Raw genomic sequence first — 12,461 nt, 5'->3', positions numbered from 1 at the left:
CAGCTGACTGCGGAGATTCGTCACTGCGTAACAGCCCCTCCCTGCTCTTATACTACCGACCAAGCGCCGTTATATTCTGCTTGTTTGCCAAACACACAGAGCGCACGGACACTGTGTGGATTCTTTCTACATTTCCCGCTGATGTTGAATGAAGGTTGTAAAATATAATTTTCCTTTCCTTGCACCTGTTGGTTGTGTGTTTATTGGCCACTACTTGATTAAGACCTCTGGTATCTCATCATATAGTCACTTTGATATGATAGTCATCATATAGATTTTGTAAGGCAACTAAAGGTTTTTTACATTCGCAAAGAATTTTAGTTGTTCAAACACGTTTTACTACATAGACTAACTTATTAGGAGCATTTTCTGCAGCGAGCTTTCAAAAAAAATATTTTTTTTAGTTTACTTTAATACATTTCCTACACGAATAATTCATTTAAATAAAAACTGTAACATATTTATTTTTTGTGTGTTGTTTGTCTTGCAACATAGGTGTGATGAAAACTGCTAGGTCTAATGCAGCATTTAGTAAGTTACCAATTTGGTCCACAAGAGTGCGCTACAGATCTTCTCATTAGTGTCTCGTGTTTTATTTTTTTATTTTTTTATTTTTTGAGGATAAATGACAAAATAACATTTTTTTTTATAATAACCATATTGAGATATTTTTTATATCATTATTATTATTATAATTATTTGTAGATTTTCTCAGTATTTTCTTCTCAGAATAATAATGATAAGATTATATTCCTTCCTGTAAAACTTCCAAAAACAAATGTAATTTAATTAATGACCCAATAGGATACATGTGTAGCAGTTTTCACAAAATTAAGTAATACATTTTTTTATTGATTTGATTAATAAATAATAATTAAATGAATACATTTTAATCTCTTATTTCCCATACACAAATATGATATATGACAATATGTGCAATATGTGTGTGTCACACAAATGTCTTGTTGATGAGAGAGGTCAACGGAGAATGGCCAGACTGGTTCGAGCTGAAAGAGAGGCTACGGTAACTCATATAACCACTCTGTACAATTGTAGTAAGCAGAATAGCATCTCAGAATGCACAAAACATTGAAGGTGGATGGGCTACAACAGCAGAAGACCACGTCAGGCACTTTATTAGGACAATAGTGTTCCTAAAAAAGTGCTCAGTGAGTGTATGTTGCACACACACACGCACACACACATATATATATACACACACACACACACACACACACACTGGCGGCCAAAAGTTTGGAATAATGTACAGATTTTGCTGTTTCGGAAGGAAATTGGTACATTAATTCACCAAAGTGGCATTCAACTGATCACAAAGTATAGTCAGGACATTACTGATGTAAAAAACAGCATCATCACTATTTGAAAAAAGTAATTTTTGATCAAATCTAGACAGGCCCCATTTCCAACAGCCATCACTCCAACACCTTATCCTTGAGTAATCATGCTAAATTGGTACTAGAAAATCACTTGCCATTATATTAAACACAGTTGAAAGCTATTTGGTTTGTTAAATGACGCTTAACATTGTCTTTGTGTTTGTTTTTGAGTTGCCACAATATGCAATAGACTGGCATGTCTTAAGGCTTTTTCTAGAAACTCATCAGTCAATTATTGTTTTGAGGAATGAAGGCTATACAATGCTTGAAACTGCCAATAAATTGAAGATTTCATACACTACAGTCTTCAAAGACAAAGGACAACTGGCTCTAACAAGGACAGAAAGAGATGTGGAAGGGCAGATGTACAACTAAATAAGAGGATAAGTACATCAGAGTCTCTAGTTTGAGAAATAGATGCCTCACATGTCCTCAGCTGACAGCTTCATTGAATTCTACCCGCTCAACACCAGTTTCATGTACAATAGTAAAGAGAAGACTCTGGGGTGCAGGCCTTATGGGAAGAATTGCAAAGAAAAAGCCACTTTTGAAACAGAAAAACAAAAAGAAAAGGTTAGAATGGGTAAAGAAACACAGACATTGGACAACAGATAATTGGAAAAGAGTGTTATGGATCTGAACCCCATTGAGCTTTTGTGGGATCAGCTAGACTGTAAGGTGCGTGAGAAGTGCCCAACAAGACAGCCACATCTATGGCAAGTGCTACAGGAAGCGTGGGGTGAAATGTCACCTGAGTATCTGGACAAACTGACAGCTAGAATGTCAAGGATCTGCAAAGCTGTCATTGCTGCACATGGAGGATTTTTTGATGAGACCTCCTTGAAGTAGATTAAGAAATTCTGAAAAAAAAAATTCAAATTGTAATAGTAATTTTTCACACTATTAATGTCCTGACTATATATGTGATCAGTTGAATGCCACTTTGGTGAATAAAGTGCCAATTTCTTTCCATAAGAGCAAAATCTGTACATTATTCCAAACTTTTAGCCACCAGTGGTGTGTGTGTGTGTGTGTGTGTGTGTGTGTGTGTGTGTGTGTATATATAAAACATATATTTTCCCAAATATTAGTATTTGAATTTGTAAACTATATGCTTAATTTTATGTACACACACACACACACACACACACACACATATATATATATATATATATATATATATATATATATATATATATATATATATATATATATATATATATATAATTATTTATTTATAGGTTTAAATTTCTGTATTCATTTAATAAATTGATTTATCGATTATTGATTTCATGAAAATGATTGATTGCTGTATTTATTCGTGTATGTATACCTGTCATAAAAAGAAGGCAGAGCTTTAAACAAATTCTTTAAAAAATTTATCAGGATAAAATGAAATACCTTTTCTTTATTTCTTAAACGAAAGTGATTTCCTATTAATACAAAAAAAGCACTCAAATAAAGCAAGCAAGCCTGTTATTTTACAAACAGTCTTTTGTGTTGTGTCATTCCCAGATCGAATCAGCCGCTCTAAAATCATCTGCGATTAAAAATAAAACAGGTTTGTTAGGGTGAGTTTGGGTGTGTCGGGCTCAGTAGGCCACACCCCTCTGAGTGTCACTCGTTTGACCGAACAAGTTTAAATGATTTACACGGTTCTCACGCGGTTTCTAGAGTCGCGCGCTGCTCTATCGGTGAAGTCGTTTGATTAATCTCCAGTGGATGCAAAATGCGCGCGCCGTCGATCTGAGGAGCTGATTCTGCTCTCAGGGGATGTGTTTCTCGGAAGACTCAAAGGATAAATTTCCTTAGTGTTTTTCTCTTTAACACAAGTCTCAGATCTCAAGGAACTTTCCACAATATCTGTGTTTTTTCACTTAAATCGCCATCATGGGTGATGTGATTTCAACTAACCTTGACGAGGGCAAGCGAGAGATGATTACAGGTGAGACGCGTTTGTTACTTTTAAAAAGATAAACCAGTAAGAAGACATACGTGAACTACAATTAATTTAAATGCTGTTGTGAAAGTAAGCTCAGCTACCTGCTATGCATCGACAGTTCTTTAAGAATTACATTGAATTACATAAGTTTTCTTATCAATGTAACCTTCTACATTATTAACTGTGATGGTTTACAGGGCGAGTGTGACCCAAAATAAGCTAGAGATGTTCATGAAATCTTCACTCTTAAGAAAGCATGTTAAGGTTCTCGGTTTGGAGTGATACTAGAACTATTTGAGTGCGAAACAGCCTTTTGTGTTCCATTAATGACTTTGTTTTGAAAGTGCAGGAGTAAAGTACCTTAAACTCCAACACAAAGATCCATTTGAGCATAAATTAGTTCTTTAAATAGGTTCCATATTGAACCATTAATTTCATTGAAGAACCTTAAAGGAACCCTCCTTTTAGGTATAGACGACTAATTTTGAGATGATGTTGAGTAACACTTTCTCTGAGATATTGCCTATCCTCTTTTTTATTTTTTATTTATTTGTCATATTTCCATTACATGTCTGTTGGGAAAAACACAGTTGTCTCTCAGCCAATTGTACTCAGTCAGTATATATTTTGTTATTAATAGTGCCTTCATACACTTTGAGTAGACGTTTTAGTATGTTCAACTGATATTTTCTCCTGTAACTCAAACCTATAAAACAAATGTCAAAGGGTTTGTTTAGTGTTGCACTTCCATTTTGGTTTTTCTTTGTGATCTATGAAGCTTAAAGTGTCTACTGACAGCACTTAACTTATGGCTTTAGTGTGGTTCCTCTGGTTGGCTTGAAGAACTTGTAATGTCATCTACCTGTAGAGACACGCTCCCAACAGAACCATATATTAGTTCCTCTTCCAGTCATGATGAGAAATAATTATGTACTTTTACAGAAGCATGCTTTTCTCATTAAGGGGCTTTATTCTTTTTCAGCCTGTAGTCTTGAGAGGCATGATATACCGCAGTAGTGCTCACCAAGGTTTGCTTAGTTTGTTCAATCAGGTTTCTAGAATTTTCCTAGAATTTTCAAGGGAAACTTAAGAGTTGGACTGTGCCACCCGGCTGAGACATGGGAAACGAAATGTAACCAATTCATAATTTGTGACATCAGTGGTGGTTACTGTGTTTTGGATCAGTGGCTACTCTTTTTCTCCCCTTGTTCCCATATGTTAGCTATAGAAACTAACTAAAGGACTGGACGAATAGAGCCTAAGTGTTTTTTAAAGTAACTTTCTGCTGTGCAAGACTGTCGAGAAGCCTGTTTAAGTAAAACAAACTCTGCTTGAGAGATTTTCTGAAGATTATTGTTATATGCCAACACTGTTTTGGGAAACAAAAGCTCAACCAACCTCCCAGAATTCAGAAATGATGTGTCTTTTGGCTGTAAGTGGAAATTTGGGAACACTGCAACCAGAACACACACCCTTTTACCAGGGGACACACCGTAGACCATTAACTAACCATAACCTACACCTTATTCCTTACCCAAAAAGAAAATTCTTTACATTTTTTAGAATTTATAAAACCGTATTTTCTTAATTTATGAATCTGTTTCCCAATTGACAATGTCCCCAAAAATAGTCCTTTACGAAGTGCACACTATAGCGAAGTGCATACAAGTCAGGACTGGTTAAGAAGTATAGGTTTCATTGTTTGTGTCTTTCAAGTACCAGTCCAAGGTTTTCATTGATAATAGTTTAAACTTGTGTCAGTTGATGAGCTGCCACATCATTAAGTTCCATTTCTGAGAAAAATGCCTGTGGGATTAATGCAGGTGGATCAGGGCAGGTCCCACGCTCTTGCTGATGTCAGAAAATACTGACTCTGTTTGCTGACTCGGCCCTGAGAGATGATGACAACCCTTTAAATTCTACCAACGCTCTGAAATTAATTGTGGGAAGGTGTTTAGTCTCTGTAAAGGGAGAGTATATGGGGGTAGTCTGTTCTTCTGAAGTCTGGAGCAGTTGTGAAAATGCCTGTTATAGATGGACAGGAGGTCAGAAATTTGAAGGGAGGTTTGAACACAAGAAATTCCTCTGAAGATCTTTAGACCTCCCTTGTGAGCTATTTGACTATTAGAGGATGTTCTCCGAGAGCAGGTTTCAACATGTCTGAAAGTGGTAGGGAGGATCTTTTCAAGCTGTTCTAATGCTCTCGTGCCTTTCTCTCTGTCTCGTACTTTTCTTTCATGGAAAGTGAAGGGTTGCTCCTCTGCTTGCTTTGCATTTATGGAGTGGACATTTGTTATCCTTTGGTGCAATGGATAGCACATTTGATGTCTAGATTTTAAAGGAGCTGTTAAAAGGTTGTGGGTTCAAGTCCCACCAGAGTTGCAGCTTTTTAGGGTTGGTGTAGTGGGGAAAGATCTGGGATGGTAATTGGGATGTTGTAGGTTTGAGCCCCTTAAAGGTGCACTTAGTAATTTTTTGAATATGTCTTGGAATTAGGATCTTGGACTTAGTGACGCTTAGGGGCATGGATGCAGCATCATTAAAACACAATAGTTTGCAGGTACCGATGCTAAAGCAGAAATTCACTATTCACAGTCAGCCATGATTAATTTAATCCATGAGTGAAAGTGTCCAGTAGCTGGGTGGTTACTGAGATAAAGCGAGTAGCATTCGGCTGGGCATGTGATCATAACATGGCAGCCCCCATGAGGGGACCCTTTTCATGCAGAATAAAACTACTTTTATTAGGTTACTGATGTTACTGGAGTCCTCATCTTATGTGAGCGGTTATGATTTTAAACATAAGTTTCAAAATTACTGTTGAATTCTTAAGGAGTACAACTTTTTTTTTAATGAGGAAAAAAATATTTTCATTCACTAAAAAAAACCTGGCAGAATAGATTTATTCATTCGGAAGATTGCGCTGTATGTTTTACAGTGTAGATAAAATAAAAAAAAATCGCATGTCACGTTCAGGAATCGGGCTACACTAGTCACACTATGTTTTGCGCTGCTAATTCAATGGCATTGTTTCAGTGCTGCTGAATGGTTTTGCAGGAAATACTGTCAGAGTATTTTAGCATGGTGTTGTATCCACAATGACGGAAGAGTGCACGTTCGAGAAACATTAACGAAGCGGAAAGTTGTGAAAATCATTCGGTTCCAGTATTTATTTTTTTTAAAGATGGAACCGGTTCTGAATCTGTTCCCAACTGGGCAATTCTATGAAAATGTCAACCGTACCATGGAAAAACAGCGATTTCAATCTTATTTCAATTCATCATGCAGCCTTGAAGGGTATTATAACGTAATAAAATAAAATGTCAGAGGTCGAAGTCTGCAGGTTTCAAAATGTTTTGGATGGTTTCCCCTCATGACGCAAGTGCTGCTTTCACAATCAACCATGGCATTTGTTGAGTTAATTTAGTTTGTCAAGAAAAATGGCTATACATATCCATGTGAATAATTTCTGTGGAGTAGTCAATGCTCAAACAAACCAAACTGAGTCCTCAAGTTATACAAGTTTAATACAATAGTGGATCTGCATGAGAATGGACTGCCCGGACAGACGCAGCGTCTACTGCATTCATGCAAACACAACAACATGCTTTTCATGAAAATTCCCTGTAACAAGGCTTCTAATCTGATGAGGTGTTTTAAGGAAAGAGGTATTTGAAGAGAGATTTGTTCTTGTGGAGATATAGACCTGAATAAAGCCATAAAATAGTATTTTGTGATTAGTTTAATACACTAATGTTGGAATGCTGACCTCCACGAATCATCACGTCAATTGTGTTCGAGGATATGGTACAGTAAACCGGAATACACAGAAGACCATGTGTATTTAGTGTTGTGTACCAGTAATTCAGGCGAGTTGACATTAGATGTGGCCTTCCATTTCAGTCCCAGTCAGATTGTTCCTTCCTGTTATAATGGAAGCACCTTTCCTTTCACTCACACAAACATGCATGTGTACATACTGTACAGTAGCTTTCTAAATTAGAACAGTTCATAGACTTCTTTCTGTGTTTAGATAAAGCTTATTATAATAACTACAGACTTGCCCTACACTTATTTTTTTTACACCTATTTTTTTGTTTTCATTATTTTTTTCCATTATTTAAGAATTGTGTTTATCTTTTGAGCACATCCGCAATGGGGACTTTTGTCATATTTAGCTAACTTATGGGGACAAATTTGCCCTTAAGGTTGGCCTGTAGCTGAGTAAGCAAAACTCTGCCCCAGACACACAATGGAAGACCAGAAGAACAAGGCTATAAACCAGAAACAACCAGAGAACTTGTGGGACTCGCATCACATTAAATTTTAAATGCAGAGTATATCGTTTGCTATACCAGACCACAAGATACTTTGAATATTGCATTCAAATGTGATTGCCTCTAATCTTGCGTCACTTTTTCCATGAACATTTATTCTCTCTCTATATATATAAACAAATTCTTCTTAATAGCACCTTTCTTATTTTCATAAAGCTTTGAGCCTGCAGGCTCTGTTTTATTTTATTTTTTTCGATTTTTTTTTTTCAATTTGTATATTCACATAGAACAGTGTGTGTCTCCGTGTGTTTCCACTCTTGACTGTTTTTGCAACTTTTTTTACCTCTTTATCAAAAACTCTCTTCTGTTATGATTTGGTCTTTGTCATATGCCCATTAAAAGTGGATCAGTGTTTTCTCAGACAAAATAATTTTTCCACATGTGTGTTGTGATGTCAGTGCAGTGTTGTAGCAGTCAATAATGTAAAAACTACCGTTAATGTAATAACTGCCAATAATGTAATACATTTTCCATACAATTTATATAATTTTTTTATTAACCCAGCCAATATTGTAATAGCCAGCCAATAATGTAAGAACTTATTACATTATGGGCAAAAAGTTATTACGTTATTGGTTCAGAAATTTTATTACATTATTGGTAAGTTATTACATTATTGACTTCTAAGAATGGAAAATGTATTACGTTATTGGCAGTTATTACATTAACGGTAGTTATTACATTATTGGCTTCTACAAGTGTATTTGTTGATTAGGGATGCACAATTTGATCCAAAAATCATATTGTGATGATTATTGTGATTATAAGCATTTTATGCATTCTCATGTTTCATTCTCATATTGCTGCTCCTGTAACTGGTAATTACAAGGGTATTATGCTGTAAATGTGGTTTATGAGAACATTTCTAGTGTCCCCATAATTCAAATCACTTAAAAAACAAACTAAACGATGCAAAATTAATGCTTATATATGTACATGTACCTTGTAATATGCTCTAGTCTAGAGATCAGTTTTTGTTCCAAGGAGCTAGAATCATCCTGAGCAGAGATATTGAGATTTCCGTAAACAGCTGTATAAACAAAATTTGTCGTGTGCCATGACACAAAGATGGTTGTCGCAGTTAAACAAAGTAAAATAAAAATAAACCGGTGGTTTTGCAATACCAAAACATGGAGGTAATCACTCAAAATAAATAACAATAGGAAAATGAAAAATGGTCAAGCGACCTATATTGGACCACTTGAGATGGACTGACACTGTCGACCTCATGGTAGGTGGAGCGCCAGGTGTGGACCAATTTTCCTAAAAGTTTGCCAAGGCGAGCTGTTACGAACCACTGAAACAAATGCAAAAACACCTTTTTGGCCAGATTTTGTTCTAAATGACATCACACCCGTTTGTTCTTTGATTTCGTATGAAGTATATCTGGGCCTTTATGCACTCTCAGTGGAAGTCTATAGCCCAAGTGTACAGTTGCCCAAAGACTTCCAATGTACGTACATTTCTGTATATGCATGTTTTTGTTTGTTTTTGCAAACTGATGTACAAGTTTGTAAATGAATGTCAAAATAATTTTGTATGATAATCAATAGCATGCCACGAGTGTTGTCGATAGAGCTTGTTTTCAACACAGAATATTAATTTACAGTGGTTTATTTTTTTCCTGTGTTGCAGTCTAACAATCTAATATTATGTTGTTTCTGTTCCAATCTAGCCTGCACCAGTGCTGTGATGGCAGAGTTTGGGAGGATTTATGAGCAGCAGTATGCCGTGGCTCTGTTCAACAGTGTGCGCTTTGAGATTGAAGCAGGGGGGAACCCCCAAACACAACTACTACACCGAAAGGTACCACTTCTGTCAAGTGTCAACACCAACACCCCAACTTTCTCTGTATTCCTCCTCTAAAATATTTCTGAGGGTGTAGCTCTTTTTGATGACACCCCCCCCCCCCTTCTGTTCTGTTTTCGTCATGTTGAAGGCTTACTGTGGTTGTGCTTATCGACATGAAGTCAGCTAAAAGGAAGTGGAGCAGATTTCACCCAAGTCAAATAACTTTAATGAAGGCCTGTATAGCACACAATCACAAAGACTTCTGACGCCACAGAATCAAAGGATGTTGGTTGGCTATGGGCCTGGATGCCACTTTCTCTAAGTGATGTGGATAGTTGTCAAGTGCTAATTCTCAGGGCATTCTGCACCACCAATAACTGTTAATGACACAGAAATAAAACGCCTCTGTGATGTTGGCACCCTATATAATTAAATAATTACAAAATCTGTACCATTCGTTTGTGCTGATTTGTGCCACAAAAATTAACGTTTGTACTGGTTCGGTGTTTGAGATATTAGACATTATTATTTTGGCTGTGTGATGCCACTTTCCACCACATGTGGTCCAAATTGCTCCAAACTGGTGCCGTTCATGTGTGGTCGATTTGTGCCGGTTTGTGCCATTAAAAGAAACACTAACTATTTCCCTTCCTTAGCTATAGCAAGAAACTTTTCGGGAGCAGTGACGTCACTCTCCACCCAGTGTGGTCTAAATTGCTCTGAACAGGTGCCGTTTGTTTGTGCTCGATTTGTGCTGATTTGTGCCATTTAAAATTAATCTTGTATCTGTTTCCCTTCCTTAGAAATAACCACTTAACAGCTTGTATTTGGGAGCAGTGACATCACTTTCCGTCCCATGTTGTCCAAATCGCTCCAAACCAGTGCCATTCGTTTGTGCTTGATTTGTGCCATTAAAAGAAACACTGTATCTATTTCCCTAAATTCCTTAGAAATAAGAATTTGAATTCGGTAGCAGTGACGTTACTCTCCACCCCATGCCATCCAAATCACTTTAAACCGGTGTTGTTCAGTTGTGCTTGATTTGTGACATTAAAATAAATATCATAATGTATTCCCCTCTTTGTATTTAACAAGACAGCTTTTGGGAGCTGTGAAATCGCACATGCTAAACCCCATGTCAATCACTCTCACCTGTCTTCATTGTTTGTGCTTGCTTCTGGTTTGTGCCATGCTTGGTATCTTTGAAACATAAATTTTTGGCAAAGATTTAATCTTTCACCACATCAAACTCAAACACATCTCTCTTTCTCTGTCGAGAAATATCAGATTTGGTCTGATATTTAAACCAGGGATGCAAACTACTCGCCTTTCAGCTAAAGTCACTTTTTCTGAAGCTAAGGTAACATTTTTAAATTGTCTTTATTAAAATCACTTTAAATGGTTATTTAAGCTTAAAAACATGAAACTCAGTTATCCTATATTTATTTACAGCAATAGCAAAACAAGTCGTCATTTTTATTTGTATAGTGCTTTTCACAACACACATCGTTTCAAAGCAGCTTTACAGAACATCATGCATAAAAAAAAATAAAAAAAAGAATATCTATAAAGTCTTTAGAGTGAATGTTGAAATATGATTGTAAATTGTGTATAAAAATTAAATAAATAATAACTGTATTTAGAACCCCTGTGAGCAAGCTGAAGGCATCTGTGGCAAGGAACACAAAACTCCATAAGATGTTGGTTAATGGAGAAAAATAACCTTGGGAGAAACCAGGCTCTCTGTGGGGGCCAGTTCGCCTCTGGCTAACCAGCATGAATATAATGCCAATATTAGGTATTTATGTCCAGTGCAGGTCATGGTTTAAGATTAGTAAACTAAGTAAGTGTTAAGGTCCAGTGTTTTAAAATAAAGATTTTTTTTTTTATGAACTGTAAGATTAATGACTAATGTCTTTTGAAGTCCATCCTGGATTAACTGCAGAAGTTCTCATGCATTGTCCTTTGTTAGTTGGCTGATGAAGACTTCTGTTGCCAATTAAATGATAGTCTATGTATTCCATTTCAAGAGTGTAGTCCATCAATAGACAAAGGTGATGCAGGTAGAGATTAGTGAGGTGCATCGCAGTTCAACCGGCAGGTCATTTAGGTGATGTTCGGTGGGGTCCATCCTAAATCCAAGGTTCAGGCAGTGGCATATGAAGAATCCGATGTCTTACAGTTGGAGTTGGCATCAATTCATCCTCTGAAGTCCATTGGAAAAAAACTTAAGGGATGTCTGGCTAGCATCGGCTGCATTCAGTCGTCATCACTCAGAGACAACTAGCAGGAATGGAGCTGGATCTGGCCGGCTCTGGTAACCTTGGGATATGAATCCTGAGGTTGAGACATGGAAACAAATAGAATAATATTAGTGTAGATATCATTACATTTTATGCAGAGTTATAGATCATGATAGATGTTTCTGGTTCCGGCAGACCTAACTAAAGCAGCCTAATTGTGAGTTGATGGATAAATTAGGTGTATTCCTGGCTAAATAGATGAGTCTTTAGTCTAGACTTAAACTGAGTGTGTCTGCATCCCGAACAGTGTTAGGGAGACTATTCCATAGTTTAGGAGCCAAATAGGAAAAGGATCTACCTCCTTTTGTGGATTTTGATAATGTAGGAACTATTAACAAGCCAGAATTCTGTGATCGTAATGAACGCGATGGAATATAGAATGTCAGAAAGCCACTTACATTTAAAGTCAGAAATTTATATACACCTTAGCCAAATACATTTAAACTCTGTTTTTTGCCATTCCTGACATTTAATCGTTGAAAACATTCCCTTTCTTAGGTCAGTTAGGATCACTACTTTATTTTAAGAATGTGAAATGCCAGAATAATAGTAGAGAGAATCAGCTTTTATTTCTTTTATCACATTCCCAGTGAGTCAGAAGTTTACATACACTTTGTTAGTATTTGGTAGCATTGCCTTTAAATTGTTTGTACTTGGGTCAAATCAGTTTGGGTAGCCTTCCACAAGCTTC

The 12,461-nt window shown here is 36.6% G+C and overlaps 1 protein-coding gene across 1 annotated transcript in view; it reads left to right on the top strand.

Annotated features, from left to right (window-relative positions):
- Positions 1 to 3,040: 3,040 nt before the first annotated feature.
- Positions 3,041 to 12,461, top strand: part of niban2a (niban apoptosis regulator 2a) — a 44,869-nt gene continuing 35,448 nt past the window's right edge. The window contains exons 1-2 of the mRNA XM_051677911.1: positions 3,041 to 3,342; positions 9,352 to 9,482. Of these exons, the coding sequence (XP_051533871.1) occupies positions 3,288 to 3,342; positions 9,352 to 9,482 (186 nt within the window). The 5' untranslated portion in view covers positions 3,041 to 3,287. The remainder of the gene's footprint in view (positions 3,343 to 9,351; positions 9,483 to 12,461) is intronic.

This window comes from Myxocyprinus asiaticus, chromosome 38 (genome assembly GCF_019703515.2).
Source record: "Myxocyprinus asiaticus isolate MX2 ecotype Aquarium Trade chromosome 38, UBuf_Myxa_2, whole genome shotgun sequence".
NCBI classification, from domain to species: domain Eukaryota; kingdom Metazoa; phylum Chordata; class Actinopteri; order Cypriniformes; family Catostomidae; genus Myxocyprinus; species Myxocyprinus asiaticus.
This window is presented reverse-complemented; position numbering and strand designations above follow the sequence as displayed.